The sequence below is a fragment of the Trichomycterus rosablanca genome, chromosome 2 (assembly GCF_030014385.1).
Source record: "Trichomycterus rosablanca isolate fTriRos1 chromosome 2, fTriRos1.hap1, whole genome shotgun sequence".
Taxonomy (NCBI): Eukaryota; Metazoa; Chordata; class Actinopteri; order Siluriformes; family Trichomycteridae; genus Trichomycterus; species Trichomycterus rosablanca.
In genome coordinates this window covers 17,709,330-17,730,037 of record NC_085989.1, presented here as the reverse complement: position 1 = coordinate 17,730,037, position 20,708 = coordinate 17,709,330, and the positions used below count along the sequence as shown (strand labels likewise).

General features: G+C 38.8%; 2 protein-coding genes across 3 annotated transcripts in view; both read right to left on the bottom strand.

Moving 5' to 3' along the window:
- Positions 1 to 6,827, bottom strand: part of kank2 (KN motif and ankyrin repeat domains 2) — a 47,597-nt gene extending 40,770 nt beyond the window's left edge. For both annotated transcript variants that reach the window (XM_063012164.1, XM_063012157.1), the window contains exon 1: positions 6,768 to 6,827. The gene's annotated coding sequence lies outside the window, so the exon portion shown is untranslated. The remainder of the gene's footprint in view (positions 1 to 6,767) is intronic.
- Positions 6,828 to 12,784: 5,957 nt separating this feature from the next.
- Positions 12,785 to 20,708, bottom strand: part of LOC134330874 (dedicator of cytokinesis protein 7-like) — a 92,922-nt gene continuing 84,998 nt past the window's right edge. The window contains exons 44-50 of the mRNA XM_063012149.1: positions 20,487 to 20,612; positions 20,303 to 20,392; positions 17,782 to 18,018; positions 17,553 to 17,696; positions 17,363 to 17,469; positions 16,021 to 16,197; positions 12,785 to 14,091 (exon numbers count right to left, since the gene is read on the bottom strand). Coding sequence (XP_062868219.1) covers positions 14,049 to 14,091; positions 16,021 to 16,197; positions 17,363 to 17,469; positions 17,553 to 17,696; positions 17,782 to 18,018; positions 20,303 to 20,392; positions 20,487 to 20,612 — 924 coding nt within the window. The 3' untranslated portion in view covers positions 12,785 to 14,048. The remainder of the gene's footprint in view (positions 14,092 to 16,020; positions 16,198 to 17,362; positions 17,470 to 17,552; positions 17,697 to 17,781; positions 18,019 to 20,302; positions 20,393 to 20,486; positions 20,613 to 20,708) is intronic.

Below are 20,708 nucleotides of genomic sequence, written 5' to 3'. Positions count from 1 at the left end.
GTCTAAAGGAGAGAGGCCATAGGGATTCCTCATAACTGCTGCAATTATGACCTTTGCTGGCTGATCAATGATGATAACCGCTGATAATGGGGATTGGTGGGTAACTCTTGGTCAGAAGTGGAGGTCTGCAGTAGAGGCAAAAATACAAATTGGAAAACTGGATATAACTAGATTGAAAGGAAATTTTGAGGGAAAAGCTAAAATAAATAAAAAATAAATAAGTGCACTAGAAGTGATTTCATTAAACTTTTGTGTGCTCAGTATGTGTTCTAAGCAGAGATGGGGACTCGAGTCCGAGTCGCACGTAACAGCGACTTCACAGCGACTTCAGACTTGTTTCAAATGATTCGGACTCATGACTCGCAAAAAATGACTTGTGGACAACAAAAGTCAGCAACATTAGTTACGTGTAACAATTATATATATACAGTGTATCACAAAAGTGAGTACACCCCTCACATTTCTGCAGATATTTAAGTATATCTTTTCATGGGACAACACTGACAAAATGACACTTTGACACAATGAAAAGTAGTCTGTGTGCAGCTTATATAACAGTGTAAATTTATTCTTCCCTCAAAATAACTCAATATACAGCCATTAATGTCTAAACCACCGGCAACAAAAGTGAGTACACCCCTAAGAGACTACACCCCTAAATGTCCAAATTGAGCACTGCTTGTCATTTTCCCTCCAAAATGTCATGTGATTTGTTAGTGTTACTAGGTCTCAGGTGTGCATAGGGAGCAGGTGTGTTCAATTTAGTAGTACAGCTCTCACACTCTCTCATACTGGTCACTGAAACTAAGTTTGGAGGTTTTTAATTATAAGCACAATTACAAAATAATTGATTATATTACTAATGGGACACACGGTTATAAACTTAATAGCATCTGGAACAACATAAGCTAAGGTAAGAAGAATTAAGATTTTTTGCTGTGTTTGGGATTTTGGCCGCTGTGCCGTAATTTGCAATGAAAACAAAACGTCAGTTTAAGCTTTTAACTGGTACCTAGGAAAGTAAAAGCACGAAGTAAAACGCCGAAATACAGTCGCTAATCTGTTGTTGTTTTTGATCTGAACTTACATATTATTTGTTTATTTCTACGCTACATTTCCAATTTATGTTTTGTGTACAGTGGGGCCAAAAAGTATTTAGTCAGCCACTGATTGTGCAAGTTCTCCTACTTAGAAAGATGAGAGAGGTCTGTAATTTTCATCATAGGTACACTTCAACTATGAGAGACAAAATGAGAAAAAAAAATCCAGAAAATCACATTGTAGGATTTTTAAAGAATTTATTTGTAAATTATGGTGGAAAATAAGTATTTGGTCAATAACAAAAGTTCAACTCAATATTTTGTAACATAACCTTTGTTGGCAATGACAGAGGTCAAACGTTTCCTGTAAGTCTTCACCAGGTTTGCACACACTGTAGCTGGTATTTTGGCCCATTCCTCCATGCAGATCTCCTCTAGAGCAGTGATGTTTTGGGGCTGTCGCTGGGCAACACGGACTTTCAACTCCCTCCACAATTTTTCTATGGGGTTGAGGTCTGGAGACTGGCTAGGCCAATCCAGGACCTTGAAATGCTTTTTACGGAGCCACTCCTTCGTTGCCCGAGCGGTGTGTTTGGTATCATTGTCATGCTGGAAGACGGTATGGTGTTCTTGGGATGCAACTCAGCATTCTTCTTCCTCCAAACACGACGAGTTGAGTTTTTACCAAAAAGTTCCATTTTGGTTTCATCTGACCACATGATATTCTCCCAATCCTCTTCTGGATCATCCATATGCTCTCTGGCAAACTTCAGACGGCCCCAGATCGAGGGAGATTATCAATGGTCTTGTATGTCTTCCATTTTCTTACAATTGCTCCCAAAGTTCATTTATTCACACCAACCTGCTTGCCTATTGTAGATTCACTCTTCCCAGCCTGGTGCAGGTCTACAATTTTCTTCCTGGTGTCCTTTGACAGCTCTTTGGTCTTGGCCATGGTTGAGTTTGGAGTCTGACTGTTTGAGGCTGTGGACAGGTGCCTTTTATACAGATAACGAGGTCAAACAGGTGCCATTAATACAGGTAACAAGTGGAGGACAGAAGAGCTTCTTAAAGAAGAAGTTACATGTCTGTGAGAGCCAGAAATCTTGCTTGTTTGTGGGTGACCAAATACTTATTTTCCACCATAATTTACAAATAAATTCTTTAAAAATCCTACAATGTGATTTCCTGGATTTTTTTTTTCTCATTTTGTCTCTCATAGTTGAAGTGTACCTATGATGAAAATTACAGACCTCTCTCATCTTTCTAAGTAGGAGAACCTGCACAATCAGTGGCTGACTAAATACTTTTTGGCCCCACTGTATATTATATTGACTCATGACTTGACTCGGACTCTAGCCTAAAGACTCGTGACTTGACTCTGACTCTAGCCTAAAGACTCGTGACTCGACTCGGACTCGTATTTTGTGACTTGTGAACATCTCTGGTTCTAAGATGGACCCAGTTAGCAACTAGAACATTTGGCATATCTGCAAGCTAACGGTTATTTACACTTTACCATCATTTCCCAGATGTTTTCCTTGATATTTTCCAGTCAGCAAAATATGTGGCTGTAAAATTGACCAAGCACATATTAAACTAAACCAACATGCAATATGCATTTCAGTTAAAGTTTGGAGCCCTGGGAAAAGCCCTTAGCGATATTGTCTACAGCAGTAACCATCTAGTGTTTGAAAATGTAAATTTCACAGGAGACATGTTGGATAAAAACCTCTATAGACTTCAACACATTTATTTATTATATAACTCTTATTCAGTACCGAAGCACACGACAACAACCAGGGCTGAAAACCTTCCTATGTGAAGTTACCCTGGCCCACGCACCCACATATGGGAGCTGCATTTCACATTAGGGAGCGGTTATGGAGAAACAGACGTTATTTGGTGTAACAGCATGGGCTGTAGCCAGACCTCAGAGTCCAGGATGGGGCCTCACCCTGCTCACATTACGGCATGAGCAGGAGAAAGCAGATCAACACACACGCCGTCACCCCATTGGCCACTGTGACCTCAGGAAAAGGAAACAGTCTTGGGGTGGAGTGACAAGAAATGCTGAAGCAACTAACCAAAAAACACAAAGGCGAAATCCTGGGGGGGGTGTAGGGATTAAAAATGTAGAGATGTAGAGAGGAATGATTGAATTCTGTCAATAAATAAATAAATGTCAACTATTCAACACGACTCCATTATACTCCAACAATAAATCATGACAGAATCATCAAAGCTTTACTTATGCAATTTTGTTCAACTTACCAACACTAATGGAGTGCAGTAAAATTAATCCAGGTTACCTAAACTTCACAGTTTCGTGGCATCTATTCAAAAATCAGATCTATGCTCAACCTTACAATTATGCAGTTATCACATAACTACCATTTCCTCCCATTGATAAGAAAGAATAACAGAGACATATACATTTACAAGAATGCAAAGGGCATTTTACAAACATTTGACCACAGCAACGTCTGCCCTTCGACTTTCTGCTCTTTTTTCTACGTAAATTACTGTCTGAGGTAATTATCTATGTAATGCATATGAATCAGAGAAAGAAAGAAATGTCTAGAGTGCACTATGTAATTTTCAGCTCCACCTTCCGGTCGTCAACTCACAACAGGAAGGGGCCAGCGGCTTTACTTCCCAGCATTAAACATTGTCCTAAACTTGCTGTATGAAATACCAAACTTAGTTCTAAACAGATTACTTTTGTCTGTGTGCTGCAACATATGTGTGTGAATAACTACCTACATCCTCAAACTTTTAGCTATTGGTTTTAGCTATTTTGTAGACTATTTGATCGTACACCTTCACACTGTAACTTTTAATATTATGCATAGAATTAAACAGCCAGTCTTTTCTTTTCTTTTTAATATTTTAATTATTACTTTTTTTTGCTCTACTTCAGATTATATTTCATTTTCTGAAAACAGTCTGTATTTGTGTATTTGTATAAGCTCTTTGTCTGCAACTGGTCAGTTGTGTCGTGAATGCCCCGTCAAAGTGACTGTTCATGTAATGTACACTGCTCTACAATCTTAAAATGACAGTTGCAAGCAATTAAGCCACACAGGCTTAAGTATTCCTTCAAGGAACAACTGGAGACTTGAAACTGGTGAGCAGACAAACCTAAAGGTAGTATAAACAAAAGGGGGGGTGGAGTGGGGTCAGAAGGTGTCAGAAATAGGGTACAGATGAATGCATCAGGTTCATGGCAGCTGGGGCACTTAAACCTAAATACCTATATATCAGTATAAAGTCTGTACTCTATCCATCATCAGGCATAAGCGTTTCCCTTAAATCACAGAAGGCATGAGCAACTTTTTGTTAAACTTTGCTCAAAAGAAAAATTCCTCCAAAATCAGCCCATCCAACTAAAATAAACAAAACACAAGGGTTCGTAGACAGCTTAGGGAATAATTTCATTAGTCTTGCTAAAACTGTTAACCACCCAGCATGTGGTCTACTATCCACATGGGCTTTACAGCTTTACATTCCTGCATATAGAATTCCAACACAGCACCTCTTGCTGTAAATACCACAATCAAGAATGTGGGTAACTAAATCAGCACAGTATTTATTATGTAAAATGTACAATAGACGTATTTAAAAAAAAAAAAAAAAAAAAAAAAAAAAAAAAAAAATGTTGCCAAATGTTGTGAACTAGGTTCTACATTAATACCACTTGATTTTGTTTCACCATATTACCACAATAATAACATTTATCCATGCGGGACGTGTGCATGACAACTTCAAATTAAAAACTAGTGTTTACGTACTAATCTTTACTTAACTATAACACAATGACAACAATATGAGTAAAACTATTATGCTTTAATTATTTCCAAGCTATGTAGAGAGAAATGATTAAATTCTGTCAATAAATAAATGTGAACTATTCAACACGACTCCATTATACTCCAACAATAAAACATGACAGAATCATCAAGCTTTACTTATGCAATTTTGTTCAACTTACCAACACTAATGGAGTGCAGTAAAATTAATCCAGGTTACCTAAACTTCACCCAACAGTTTTGTGGTATCTACGCAAAAATCAGATCTATGCACAAATCGGACCCTCACAATTATGTAGTTATCACATAACTACAATGACCTCCCATTGGTAAGAAAGAATAACAGAGACATATACATTTACAAGAATGCAATGTGCAATTTACAAACATTTGACCACAGCAACATCTGCCCTTAGACTTTCTGCCACAATCAAGAATGTGGATAACTAAATCAGCACATTTATTTATTACGTAAAATGTACAATAGACGTATTTAAAAACAAATCACAATTGCAAAACTGAGGCATATTACCAGAATAATTACATTCATCCATGCGAGACGTGTGCATGACAACTTAAATTAAAAACTAGTGTTTATTTACTAATCTTTGCGTAACTATAACACAATGACAACAATTATTATGCTTTAATTATATCCAAGGCAAATTAAAAAAAAGAAAGCCTATCCACTGTGAAAAAAACTATAAACTGGTCATAACTGCATCATACACCTAAGAAAACAGCACATACAAAAACATAGGTCCAGGCTGGCTATGTTTAGATTTTGTTTACATCCATCCTGTCAGTCTTGTTATACAGTAAAGGTCAAAGGTTTTCAAAAAATACTCAAACTTATGAAAGAATTCAAATGTATTCCATCACTGCAACCAAATCTCTGCTAAATGGCAAGTCTTGTGTGCATAAAAAGTGAGCAAAAAGCCTATTTTCCTAACATTTTGTAGCTTAGCATGTGACTACTATATTCTACCCAATCTCCTCACTTGGTGACAGTGTAAAGACTTTGTTTTTAAGTTTTCAGTTTTTTAAGTTAAAAAAACATGTGGGTTAAAATAACCACTGATTTTTTTTTTCACAAAACTTTACTAATTCAATGGTTAAGCAATAATGAGCTCATGAAAAACCCACTGAAAGCTTTATACATAAAAAAGCCACAGCAGTCTTGTGACCCAAGACTGGTGAAGTAACGGATCTAAAAGAGGCGCAGAAGTCTGATGAACATCTGGAAGTAATTAAACTCTGAGAAAGCGCGGTTCCACCCTGTCCCCTGAGTCCAAACCATCGTGACCATCATTTTTTCCCTTTATTCCTAAAATACAAGTATAAACCAGAATACACAACAACACCTACATTCATTTACGCGCTTTTAATATAGGCATTATAAATATAAGCTAATAAATAACTTGAAATTAGTAATTCTAGTTAAAACTAGCCTAGATAAAAAAAAAAAAAGCAATAAGATATTTTTCCACGTTTCTCGTGTTTCTTTATATTAATCATTTTATTATATTAAAATTTCTTTACATTAATAATCTAAACAGAAAGGAATTAGGATTGTAAGTAGGTGAACGCATCTTAAACCCTTTGTGCGCGCTCGAGTTACCGCTTTTATTTAAACATACTGTCAAATATCTTTACTAAATATCTAACTAAATAAAAAATCTAATTAAATAAAAAAACTCATTATTAAATCTTACTTAACTGTAACAGACTTGTATGAAAATAATAAGAACGTGTGAAAGCGTTCCTATTCAGCACACCGTTACCTTCTTACTCGGTCATTTCATATTCAGAAATGTAACACAAAGAAAAACACAAACAACTCACCCTACTGCATTTTAGTGCGCGGATTACTTTCAATATTTGTAGCCAAAAATAAAATGAACTCTTCTCTTACCGTTTTTATCCCCTCTGCCGTCTAAGGCCAAGAGTCGCACTGACAGCGAGACAATAACACTGCAGCCAAAGCGTGAAGGTACCCCCCCCCCCCCCCCTCCCTCCATTCCCTCCGCCCCCATCTCCATCTGCTCTTAAAGAGCTAACAGCTAACCACTCACCACGCTCTCCATTTACACACAGCAAAATACCATAACATTAAAACCACCTCCTTGTTTCTACACTCACTGTCCATTTTATTAGCTCCACTTACCATATAGAAGCACTTTGTAGTTCTACAATTACTGACTGTAGTCCATCTGTTTCTCTGCATGCTTTTGTAGCCTGCTTTCATGCTGTTCTTTAATGGTCAGGACTCTCCCAGGACCACTACAGAGCAGGTATTATTTAGGTGGTGGATCATTCTCAGCACTGCACTGACACTGACATGGTGCTTGTATGAGTAGATAAGACACAGCAATGCTGCTGGAGTTTTTAAACACCTCACTGTCACTGCTGGACTGAGAATAGTCCACCAACCAAAAATATATCCAGCCAAAAGCGCCCCGTGGGCAGCGTCCTGTGACCACCGATGAAGGTCTAGAAGATGACCAACTCAAACAGCAGCAATAGATGAGCGATCGTCTCAGACTTTACATCTACAAGGTGGACCAACTAGGTAGGAGTGTCTGATAGAGTGGACAGTGAGTGGACATGGTATTTAAAAACTCCAGCAGTGCTGCTGTGTCTGATCCACTCATACCAGCACAACACACACTAACACACCACCACCATGTCATTATCACTAAAGTGCGGAGAATGATCCACCACCCAAATAATACCTGCTCTGTGGTGGTCCTGTGGGGGTCCTGACCATTGAAGAACAGGGTGAAAGCAGGCTAAAAAGGTATGTAGAGAAATAGATGGACTACAGTCAGTAATTGTAGAACTACAAAGTGCTTCTATATGGTAAGTGGAGCTGATAAAATGGACAGTGAGTGTAGAAACAAGGAGGTGGTTTTAATGTTATGGCTGATCAGTGTATATGTAAATAAGATTTGATTCAGTGGTTATTCACTGGCCAGTGTACAGAAGGTTGCTGGCATGACCCCCACCACTGCCAGGTTGCCACTGTTGGGCTCCTGAGCAAGACCCTTAACCCTCAATTGTTTGCATACACAGTATACAAAGATAAATGCAGTAAATGTAAATAATTTGCCGTAATTTCAACCACACAATTTTTGCATGTAAAAATGTGTACCTTATTTAATGCAGCAGGACTATCATAATCAGGTCTTACCTCCTTGCTTTTACCACTTACATACACCACTAAAGCCTATATTTACTGGCAGATATACTGTACAGTGTCTTATACAGATATGCTGTAAATATAAATAGTTTATAAAATTTAAATAAAAAGACAAGTATTTAAGGGAGAACATGGTGTATGTACCGCTAGTAGTGTTAACAGTAATCCATACATGCAAGTTGCCTTTTCCCACAGGAACATGGTTTTAACTGATGTTTATTGATTGTATTAACACATTATTAATGCATGGTGATGCAGTAGGGAGAGTGGTGCACAGTAACATAGTTCATGAAGACAGTCCTCACCCCCTGCCTTGCTCTGGCAGGCACTGGATCCACTTCAGGCCTGACCAGGAATAAGCAGGTGACACGATAAGGGGTGACACGACGACACAGCTGGTGTTGTGGATGATGCACAGTAACATAGTTCCTAAGGTGCAGAGCTTATGGTCACTGAGAAATTTGGTTTGAATGTTCTCTATCTGGATTTCTTTAGGTGTTTTGGTTTTCATACACCTCCCAAAACATTAAGAAATTGGCAGCCACAAATTGCTCATAGGTATGAGTAATTTAATGTGTCGACATGCAATAGATTGGCTTTCTGTCTGGGACCTGCTTTGCGTGTACCATCAAATATCTGATCAGGTTGAAGTGGTTAGTGAACACTCACTCTCTTAACCGCTTATCCAATTATGGTCGCTGGAGCCTATCCCAGCTTTTCAATGGGCGCAAGGCACACAGTAACACCCTGGATGGGGCGCCAGTCCATCGCAGGGCAGACACACCCACCCACTCACCCATTCACCTATAGGGCAATTCAGTGTCTCCAATTAACCTGACTGCATGTTTTTTGGACTGTGGGAGGAAACCGGAGCACCCGGAGGAAACCCATGCAGACACGGGGAGAACATACCAACTCAGCACAGAAAGGACCCGGACCTTCTTGCTGTGAGGCAACAGTGCTACCCACCAAGTCACCATGCTGCCCGGTTAGTGAACATTAATGACTAAAACAGGGTGGTTGCAAAGCTGTAAATCCACACATAGTTGCATCATATTTGTTTTAGAGAGGCACAAAAGGTTAAAATTATCCCTAGCCCATCAAGTGTATGAGTGTATGAACTCGACTCGTGCAGGTGAAAAGTGCAGTATGTCCTGACTGTATGTGCCGTATGTCAGTTGAGAGGCATCCTCAGTCAGCGGTGAAGGGTCGAATCAGTATAGAGGACGCAGTCAGGGTAATAGGACACGACTAGATTGGGGCGGGGGGGATTATCCCTAAGTCAACACACAGGCCAGAAATACAGTGTTTAGCAAATTAACTTCCCCTACAATAACATCACAACAGGCTGCTTTGCTTATTATTTTGCTTAATATTACATGAAATCCAGTATATCACGGATAATTTACAACACTGGTAGCTGTTACCAGGACTGGTTGTTATGGTTGTCATTCTAAATAAATTTTAGCCACAGTGTTCTGCAAGTAGTGGTAAAAGTAGTGATGTGTACTACGGAGGACCCTACTCAGTCAACAGACTGCCATTTGGGACCAGGGAAAAATAAGTCACGTGAAATGGAAAACGGCTTCGATGCGCTCTATGTTTCAGCTCAGAGCCCAGCTGTTACAAAACCAACATGGAGGACTGGATGTATATTTATAAAGCATAATTATCATACCACTAATCCGCGTGATGAATAAAGCTGGCGTTTCTCAACATGCCGTCCGTGTTTATCATTTCTGGAATGATACATCATCTCCATAGAGCTCAACAAAAGCACAACTCGTAATACCGGGTGTCTAAATCGTCACTACGGGTTACTCCTTATTTACCAATAATGCTCATTGTAACCTCACTAATCTAGTGCACTGTGTAGGGAACATAAATCAATTGTCTAATATACTGTCTAGTGCAAATCCATTATCTGATATACAATTTAGTGCACTATGTAGGGAACATAATTAATTATGTAATACACTATCTAGTGCACTATGTAAGGGACACAAATCATCATCTAGTTATACTTTCTAGTGCACTATGTAGTGAACATGAATGCGTTATCTAATACACTATCTAGTGCACTATGTAGAGAACATAAATCCGTGATCTGATATACAATCTAGTGCACTGTGTAGGGAACATAAACCAATTGTCTAATTCACTATCTAGTGCACTAAGTATGGAACATAAATTCTTTTCTAATATACTATCTAGTGCACTATGTAGGGAACATAAATCCGTTATCTGATATACAATTTAGTGCACTATGTAGGGAACCTAAATCCGTTAACTAATACGCTAGCTAAAGCATTATGTAAGAAACATAAGTCTATTATCTAGTACACTATCTAGTGCACTAAATAAGGAACATAAATTCTTTTCTAATATACAATCTAGTGCACTATGTAGGGAACATAAATCTATTATCTTTCACACTATCTAGTGCACTATGTAGTACACAGTAATGTGTTTGTGACGCGAACAGTCAGCTAAGTAGCTCAGTTAGCAGCTCCTAAAAGTTCTGTTATCACCCATATCCTTTGGTGTGTGCGAGAGGTTTTTTAGCTTTTTTTTTTTTTGGGGCTTGGGGCTGGGGTTGGGGTCGAGGTCCGGGTCCGGGGGTACCTCCCTGAAATGAGTTTTTGCAACTTGGGATGTCTGATGTTATCAGTAAATGGGTTATTTTATAAGTGTTGTAAACTATCTATTATCACCTTTAGGTCGCATAAGGGTGTTCTTTAAGGTAAACATCTATGGTATTAAATCATTTCTGTTCCCCAAAACTTTAAATAAGAGAGCAGGAGAAAATTACAAATGATGCCATTGTAGCTGTATCAAGTTGGGTCACGTGATCTACGATTTCTCAGACGTACTGCATCAAGAACAGTCATTTATCAATAGCTGATGTAACCACATGGGCAAGGGGTTACTTTGGCAAACCTGTCAGACACTACAATATGGAGCTACATTTGCAAATGCCACCTGAAACTTCACAGTGCAAAAAAAAACAGAGCGACCAGAAGTTCTTTAGGCTCAGAGGCATCTGGGATGGACCATTACACAGTGGAAATGTGTATTGTAATCAGATAAATCAGTATTTGTGAAAAGGGGATGCTGAAATTGATGTATATTAACAAATGAAATGAAACTGACCAGACAAAACATGAAATATATTGGGTTCATGCTGTCTGCAATGAAATAAAAGTCCAAAGTAAATGTAACAAATACAATTTTTTTTAAATGAATCTAGTTAACTTGTCTGAAAATATCAAGTCTAAGGTGCTACCTACCAGGTTAAAATGATCAGGAGTTCAAGGATGCGTTTGTCATACTAGAGTTTGCCATGTTCATGTGCCTAAGGCACTTAGATGACACAGCAGTCTATTATGCTGGCCCACCAGCACTGAGATCCAGGTTCGAATATAAGCAGTACATACACTATATTTCCAAATGTATTCGCTTGTCTGCCTTCACACACATATGAACTTGAGTGACGTCCCATTCTTAATTCATAGGGTTTAATATGATGTCGGCCCTCTCTTTGCAGCTATAACAGCTTATAACAGCTTTGTGAGGTCAGACACGGATGTTCGACGAGAAAGCCTGGCTCGCAGTCTCCGCTCTAATTCATCCCAAAGGTGTTCTATCGGGTTGAGGTCAGGAGTCTGTGCAGGCCAGTCAAGTTCTTCCACACTAAACTCGCTCATCCATGTCTTTATGGACCTTGCTTTGTGCACAGTATTATCAATCGCTTTATTTTGATAAGGGTCGCAACACGTCCACAGGAACGTGCGATTGCACTGCCTTGTGCCCAGTGTTTCCCCACAGAATCGGACCTGCTGCAACCCTGACCAGAATAAAGCAATTTATAAAAAATAAAATGAAAATATGCCTGGTAGGTAATTAACTCTATATGTACTCTGTTTTGCACTATTTAATAAAATGTACCCAAGTACCTAGAATGTTACCTAAGTGTTACTAAATATATAATATTTAGGAATGGTTTAGAACAACCATACATATGAAAGCAGATGCAAAACTAAAGATGTAAATAATTACATTTAGCAATACAAGTAATATAAATGTATAACAATTTAACATTTATTATTAAAAATAATATTACGCCTTAGTCTGAGACACTGAAATGGTGAAAGATGCCAAATGAATTGCCATCAGAGTTTTGTCAAATAATAGTTAAAATAGCAGAATTAAAAACCAGAGGCCGAATCACTACCACTTGACATAGAATCTAAATGCACTGATGATAAGTTAAATAAAGGATTTAATAATGAAACACGTGAACAGGGGGCTTAGGTGGCACAGATTACCACCGCTAGAATCCAGGTTCAAATCTCAGTGGTGCTGTTGGCTTGGCATAGTGTCCACACAGACATCATTGGTTATGTCAAAGTGTGTGAGTAAAGCCCTGTGATCAATTGGCACTTTGTCCAGGGTAGGGATAAAACGATGCACCACAAGACAGTTAATAACCGATTCAAAAATTCCACGATTCAAATCGACTTGACATGTGAAATGAATCGATAATCACTTTAAACAGAAGAGGGCACTGGCGCTATACATCTCACCTGGTTGACGTCACTGGTGCTATATGCCTGGTTGCCAAATTTTCAGCCAATCTGGGCTTAATTCAAAATTGTTTTGCATAGTTTGTACCTACCTCAGAAATAAAAGGGCATTCATTATTTAGATAAATAAAAGATAATCCCAAATACAGTGTTTTATTTTATTTTTTAAGAGAAATAATAAAAGGAAACTTCATAATCATAGTCACAATTTCAGCTTAAAAAAAAAAAAAAAATCGGGAAAAAGTCGTGTTGTAAACCCAATATCGTAAATCGCATCGCGGGTATAGTGTATCGTTACATCCCTAGTCCAGGGCGGACGTGTTGCGACCCTGATCAGGATAAAGCGGTTGATGAAAATTAAATGAAAATACTTAAACAAGGTAAAGATTAAGAACTGCATTTAATACAATTAGTAAAAAAGTAAATATACAGAAATAACTTAAAAATAGTAATCAGCAGTTTTAGGTCAGTATTTTGAACATAATTTGAAGACATACAGTAGATTTCACCAACACTTTCAATTGTGCAAGACAGTAGATCCTTTATAGTCGCGTACATACGTAAATATAAAAACTTTACACTATTGACTACAAGGTCATTTTATGCTTTTGTGCATTTCAGATAAAAGCCGTGAATGCGTGTAGAGAGTGCAAATCTATGTACAAGTGTCAGTACAAAATTCTAACAGTGCAGTGGTCGTAGTGTGGTTTGTGTCAGTGTTGCTACTAGTTTTGTTTATTCTTTCCAATTCCGCATTTTTTCCTTTCTTGTCTGTACCCATCAGCAGGCAAGTTCAATGATTAGTGTGGGAATGTCAAGTCTAACAGTTTAAGCCAAGCCTTTTTAGGGCTTGGGGAGGAGAGTTTGAGGTTTTCAGCAGATATCATCACTCACGGGGCCAGTAGCTAATGGTTAAACATATTGCAAAAGATAAATATTATCTTGGGACATGGTGGCGAAACTTTAAAGCTTTGGTTGGGGTAAGATTCACAAGGCTTATAAACTTGAGTGCAAGCAGTTAATTACCCAACACTACAGAGATCTCAACATTTTTCCTTCAATCTTGCTCTCTTTTACTCTCAAACACCCACCCACACACACCACACACACACACACAATAGCACAAAAGGAGGAAGTGCACTAGACTATTTGGATTCCCATGTTCAGCAAACCTAAAATTACCTTGAGCCTGCTTTGACAGAGCTCGTTTTTGGAGCTGCCTGAACCATCACTGCCCCATCTCTGGAGAGCCAGCATGGCTATGTTTATGCCACAGATAACCCTTCTAAGTAAACACAAGTTTAGCTCCTTTAAAAGCAGGCTGAGACTTCATGCTCAGTGTGGGAGAAGGCAATGGGGAGTCTGGTTGAGGGGTCTGTGACTCGCCCAGCGTCAGCTGTGGTGCTTTTTAGCAGTCGGATCGAAGAAAACTGGACCTGCTTAGAGAATTCCTACAGAATGAGGTAAAAAAGGAGAGAGCCAAAGTCAGATGTCAGAGAATTTTACTAGACAAATGAGAATATTTAGTGAAAAGTGACTGTGAGAAGATAATAAAACCCCACCCTTATAGGCTGAGCCAGTATTAGCAGGGGAGCCACAGGTTTGTAAACAAGAGATTTATCTTGACTACAAATATTGTTAAGCTTACAATGTACATTTTGTTGAGAATGAGTTATAAAAATTTTTTATTTAATTTATTTTATTTAATAAACTATATTTATATATATATATATGGCTGAACGTTGGGGCATTTAGGTGTAAGATGCCGTCTATATCTGTTAGTGAACGTTATTATCACCACTTCTATTTGCTTCCTCTTAAAACATTTACATTATAATGCTTTTACAATTCGGGCACCTGCTGTTTTACCTCTCTGGAACTCTGTTATATCACATATGGAAGTAAAAGAATGGTAAAAGAACTGTTATTTTGTCTTCCTCCATATATACACTGATCAGCCATAACATTAAAACCACCTCCTTGTTTCTACACTCACTGTCCATTTTATCAGCTCCACTTACCATATAGAAGCACTTTGTAGTTCTACAATTACTGACTGTAGTCCATCTGTTTCTCTGCATGCTTTGTTAGCCCCCTTTAATGCTGTTCTTCAATGGTCAGGACTCTCCCAGGACCACTACAGAGCAGGTATTATTTGGGTGGTGGATCATCCTCGGCACTGCAGTGACACTGACATGGTGGTGGTGTGTTAGTGTGTGATGTGCTGGTATGAGTGGATCAGACACAGCAGTGCTGATGAAGTTTTTAAACACTTCACTGTCCACCAACCAAAAATATCCAGCCAACAGCGCCCCGTGGGCAGCGTCCTGTGACCACTGATGAAGGTCTAGAAGATGACCAACTCAAACAGCAGCAATAAATGAGCGACATCTACGAAATGGACCTACTAGGTAGGAGTGTCTAATAGACATTTAAATAATAAGCATTTAAAAACTCCAGCAGCGCTGCTGTGTCTGATCCACTCATACCAGCACAACACACACTAACACACCACCACCATGTCAGTGTCACTGCAGTGCTGAGAATCATCCACCACCTAAATAAATAATACCTGCTCTGTGGTGGTCCTGTTAATTGAAGAACAGCATGAAAGGGGGTTAACAAAGCATGCAGAGAAACAGATGGACTAGTCAGTAATTGTAGATCTAAGTGCTCCTATATGATATATCATAAATGATGAGCTGATAAAATGAACAGTAAGTGTAGAAAAAAGGAGGTGGTTTTAATGTTATGGCTGATCAGTATATGACACATTATGTAAGTAATGTGTTTCACAATAATTGATTAAGCAAATAATTACTAATTAAATGGCTGAAAAAGATTAGGAATAGGCTTGGTTAAACAAATGCAATTTAATTTGGATTAAAAAACACCTACACAACTTTACCAAAATGCCCTTCCAGACTTAATGGTAGAAAATGGTACAAAAACAACTTCCACAAAATGAGCTGATGATCCTAGGAATTAACAGTAAGCCAGTCAGGGGATGGGTTACATGGCATCATGACATCAGCAAAACAAGCAGCAACTCCAAAAGAAGTACTCTCTAATCGCCTCATTTTTTCTTAACAGGTAAATGGGCTGCGGTGTTTGAATCCAGCTAGACCAGCTTTATGATAGTCGATTTAATTAATAAGCAAAAATAACAAGTCATATTTTGCACTGGTTTTTTCACTTAGTTCTGATTGCTCAGTATTGACACAGCATTTTAACTACTAAGATCTTAATTCTATAGCTCTTTGTGATCCATAAGGCAATAGTGTATATGACTTAAATAAGTCTGTATTTATTGTCTAATCAGTAGACAGTAAAAGAAGCACATGTAGGGAATCCAAAAACCCTGTGTAAGTGTAAATTACCTGTGTGTAGGTGTAGTAGGCAGTGGCTGTACTACTCTGTACAGCTGAGGAATTTTGCGGTTAATGAGAGGAGAGAGAGCTTCCTTCAGCTTACTGTAGTTTCTCTCCAGCTCCCTGTGGTACTCCTTTTGGTCCGGACCAATTAGAGCCTTGTTTTTTCTCAGAGCGTCCTCACATCTGCAACCAAACAATTGGTTTACTATTTAAAAATCAGTTTATGTGTAGTTAAGCGTTTGGATATAGTCCCTTTATGTGGTTTCCATATCTATTTTATTTCTATTACTAGGTTTTGATTTACAGTTAACCCTTCCACAGTGCAGGGGCCAGCGATCTTTAGGTAATACTAAAAATTCTATTTATGCATTTCCATATTTCTCCTAATCGAATCTTATTTAATTAATTCATTTGTTTATTAGGAATTTAACGTCATGTTTTACACTTTGGTTACATTCACGACAGAAACGGTAGTTACTCATTACACAAGATTCATCAGTTCACAAGTTCAGTATCAAACACAGTCATGGACAATTTAGTATCTTCAAGTAACCTGACTGCATGTCTTCGAACTGTGGGAGGAAACCGGAGCTCCTGGAGGAAACCCATGCAGACAAATGGAGAACACAGAAATGACCCGGACCGCCCCATCTGGGGATCGAACCCAGGACCTTCTTGCTGTGAGGCGACAGTGCTACCCACTGAGCCACTGTGCCGCTCTTCTTATTTAATTACCCAGTTGGATCTCCTTGTTATTTTAATAACACCAAATATAAGACAGAAGGGGCATTTATTTATTCATTCATTTATCTTAAGTAACCACGTCATCCTGATCAGGGTTGCAGGTCCGGAGCCTACAAGAAACAAAACTAAGCACACACTCTGTACATACTTTTACATTTACTGAAATAGTTATACCCAAGGGCAATTTAGAGTAGCTAATTCACCTAACAGATGTTGTAGAAGGTGGGAGAAAATCCTTGCGTACACAAACAAGTCAAACACTGCAACAGAGTAACCAGACCCTGAGTAACCCAGGTACCCAGGACCCTGGAGCGGCATGCCACCCACATTACATCCTGCGCCATATGCCATAATATGCTACAGTAAACTAAAGAAGTAGAAATCTAGCCTCTGATACCAACTCATGAAACAGCGTGCATAAATAGTAGCTGACATAAGCTACATATTAATTTCTCTTTTAAAAGACAAGGAATCTTTTACACTTGATATACTTCATACTCAAGTGAAACCTAAGAGACCTGAGAGAAGAAACACAAAAACTAGGCCAAAATGAAATTCCAAAACTTGTGTGTGTGTGTGTGTGTGTGTGTATATATATGACTACCTCTTTGTGAAGTCCTTAAAGCAGAGGCGTAGTTTATTGTGATGCCGAAATAGCTTAGGGTCATCTGGAATTTCAGACAAGAAGACCTGGGCCACTTCTAGCGGACCCTACAAAACCATAAGCAACACAGTGTCAACTCTAAAGTTCATACCTGCATACAACAATCCGCATTATGACAACTAAAGCTCACCTGATTGACGGTGGTGCCTACGCAGCCCTGCAGCACCATTTGCAACATCTTAGAGTCAGCTGGATCCTGGTGTGTGGCAAATGCCAGCTCTTGCGTCTTCTTCTGCATGTCCTCAATAGCCACCTCGATTGGAACAAGGATTACCTGAAGAATAGGAGACAGTTTGAGAAACATCTTAAACAAAAGCATGCACACTTAGAACCTGGATCAGTAATACGTATGCTGGTACCTCTTCCTTCTGGATGACATTGATGCGGGTTTTGATGTACGGGAACGCGTGAGACGTGGTGAGGATGGTCTTGCGTTTGTACTGCTCGTGCAGATCACCGTGTGCACGGCCATCTAGTGTGAAGGGAGTGCAGTACATGAACATGCGCAGATTGTAGTTCTTGTCGAAGTAGGTGATGCGCTCTTTCAGCTCGTATGTGTCAAAGTAAGGCTCCACATAGGTGATCTGGAGGTATGCCTGGGTAATGGTACACAAGGAGAAAAAGATGAAGGTGGAAATGCAATAATGTTAAACAGACATGTCTTTGACTACAGGCACACTGCAAGGAAAAGCGCATAATTCTGATTTTCTGCTTAAATGTGATACTGTGCTGTAAAACAAAGTCTCCCTACTGATAACTCAATATTTGTCACACCACATGATTTTAGCTTCTTATATAAAATGCTTTATTTAGATGATTTCATTCTTGGAGGGAAAATGTTAGATTTTATTACTTTGTCATCTGTAGCAGCAACAGCCACTTAGATTCATTACGAACAACTGAAATACACAAAAACTTAGACCACAATAAACAATATTGCCTTGACTGACAATAATGACTGAAATTAGAGTCTGCTCCAGAGCACACACCTAAAACCAAACTTATTGTAGTTTAGACAATGTCCCTGTACGATTGTTTTTAGAAAGGTGGGAGGAAAACAAGGTACCCAGCAGGAAACTCAGGCAGAACCAGTTAAAGGTCACCTGTGTGATTAGTCTGTTAGAAGTGTAACTAATTGCCTTTAACTAATTTCAATAACACATACAATAAATTCACAAAGAATTCAGACCCTTTGATTTTTCAAAAACTTACCACTTTATAATGTTGCCATTCCTTCTCATAATACTTAAAAGATGTTTCGGTACAGATGATACCAAGTGATTAAGTGTTTCATTCTGCCTGCAAACACGTCTTGCGTCTTTTTTCTGTCTTTCAAAATTCTCCACACATTATCTATTGGGGACAGTTCAGGACTGCAGGCAGGCCAGTCCAGTACCCGTACCCTCTTTTTTCATAGCCATGCCTTTGCAATTTGTGCAGCATGTGTTTTTTAATTGTCTTGTTGTCACTGGCCATGAATTGTAGCTCAGCGGTGAAGGTACTGGACTAGTAAGCAGAAGGTTACCGGTTCAAGCCTCACCACCACCAAGTTTCCACTGTTGGACCTCTGCGCAAGGTCCATAACCCTTAATTGCTTAAACTGTTGACAAACATATTTGTAAGTGGCTTTGGACAAAAACCGTCTGCTAAATGCCGTAAATGTTATTGAAAAATGCACCCTTGCCCTTTACACACTAAAATTTCTTCAGATTCTTTATATCAATTAATTATATTATGCACTGTAGAGAAAGAAATATGCAAATCCATTTCAATCTTTCTTAGTATATTTTAATAATTTTCTAATGCATTTGTTGACAAACTGGAGATCATATGTCCATCTTTCCTCCTTAAATACTCATTTTCTCGTAGATACTGCTCTCATACCAAATCATGAATACAGCTACGTGTTGATATCACTAGTTTTACCTCTTTACCAAACAAAACGACCGCTACAAAAGACCAGGGCAGAGATGGGAGAACCTGATAGACAACCAACCATCACAGCAGCATAAATCACCTTTATGGCAGAATAGCAAGATGAACGCCAACAATGAGGTAAATCTATATGATATCCCTAATATGCTATCTGATTGACAACATTTTAACAGAACAGCAAGCACTATGATGAAAAACAGGCACTGCACATCGCCTGGCTATTACCATCACTACACTGAAACATAGGGGGTGGCAGTATCATGCTATAAGGGTGCTCCTCAGTGGGAGGGACAGGGAACCTAATAAGAATTAGGAGATGGATGAATGTAGCCAAACACAGGAACATCCTTAAGGTAAACCTTCTCAGAGCACACACAAACTCAGACCCATGTGACAACTGCCCTTTCAACATGACAATGACCCATAACATACAGTCAAAACAACCGGCTTTGGGGCAGGTCTCTGAATGTTCTTGAGTGATCCCAGCCAAAGTTCAGATTTAAACCCTCACAACAACTATGGAGAGACCTGAATATGACAGCTTATAAACGCTTGCCATCTAATATGACAGGGCTCGAGAGGATCAGCCATGACGAATGGGATAAACTGCCAATATCCAGCAGTGTCCAAGAAGACTTGCAGCTTTGATTGCTCTTAAAAAAAATGCCTTTTAAAATACTTAATTAAAGGTATTATTAATTAAAAAAACACATTTTTGCTTCATCATTATGGGTAATTAAGTGTAGATTGGTGAGTAAAAAAGACAATTCTATTAATTTAAAATCAAATCCACAACATAATCAAGCACGTAAGAAGTCATGGTGTCTGAACACTTTCTAAATCCACTGTACTTGGTCTCAAAGTGTTCACATTGTAATGAATCTTATCTCTCACATATAAGGATAAAGATCAGATTTGCAAAGCATTCTTTTTCCTAGGTCTGACCTTGTTGGGGTCCAGTTTAGTCTTGTCCACAGGGTTGGAATCCTTGATGATCTCCACGACATCATCACCAAAGCGTTCTGAATAGAACTCCTAATGGCAACACCAAGAAAAGGTAGTTTATTTGTTATTACCTTGATAAATAAGTCAATTTGTAACAGTGATCATATCAAGAACGGAGACATGCCTCCAGTCTGTGTGAAATCTCAGCCAGCTTTGTGATGGAAGGCTCTTTGTACACAAACTCCTGTTCATCAAGGTCTCCAAAGCGACAGCCATAAAAACCTACACGGAAGTAGGTCCCAAACATCCTCTACATCCTGCAGGAAGAAAGGAAGAGTGGGTGGATGAGGTAAGAAGGAGAATGAGTAGCAGACAGAGATGACTAAACAAACAGCTGAATCAAACA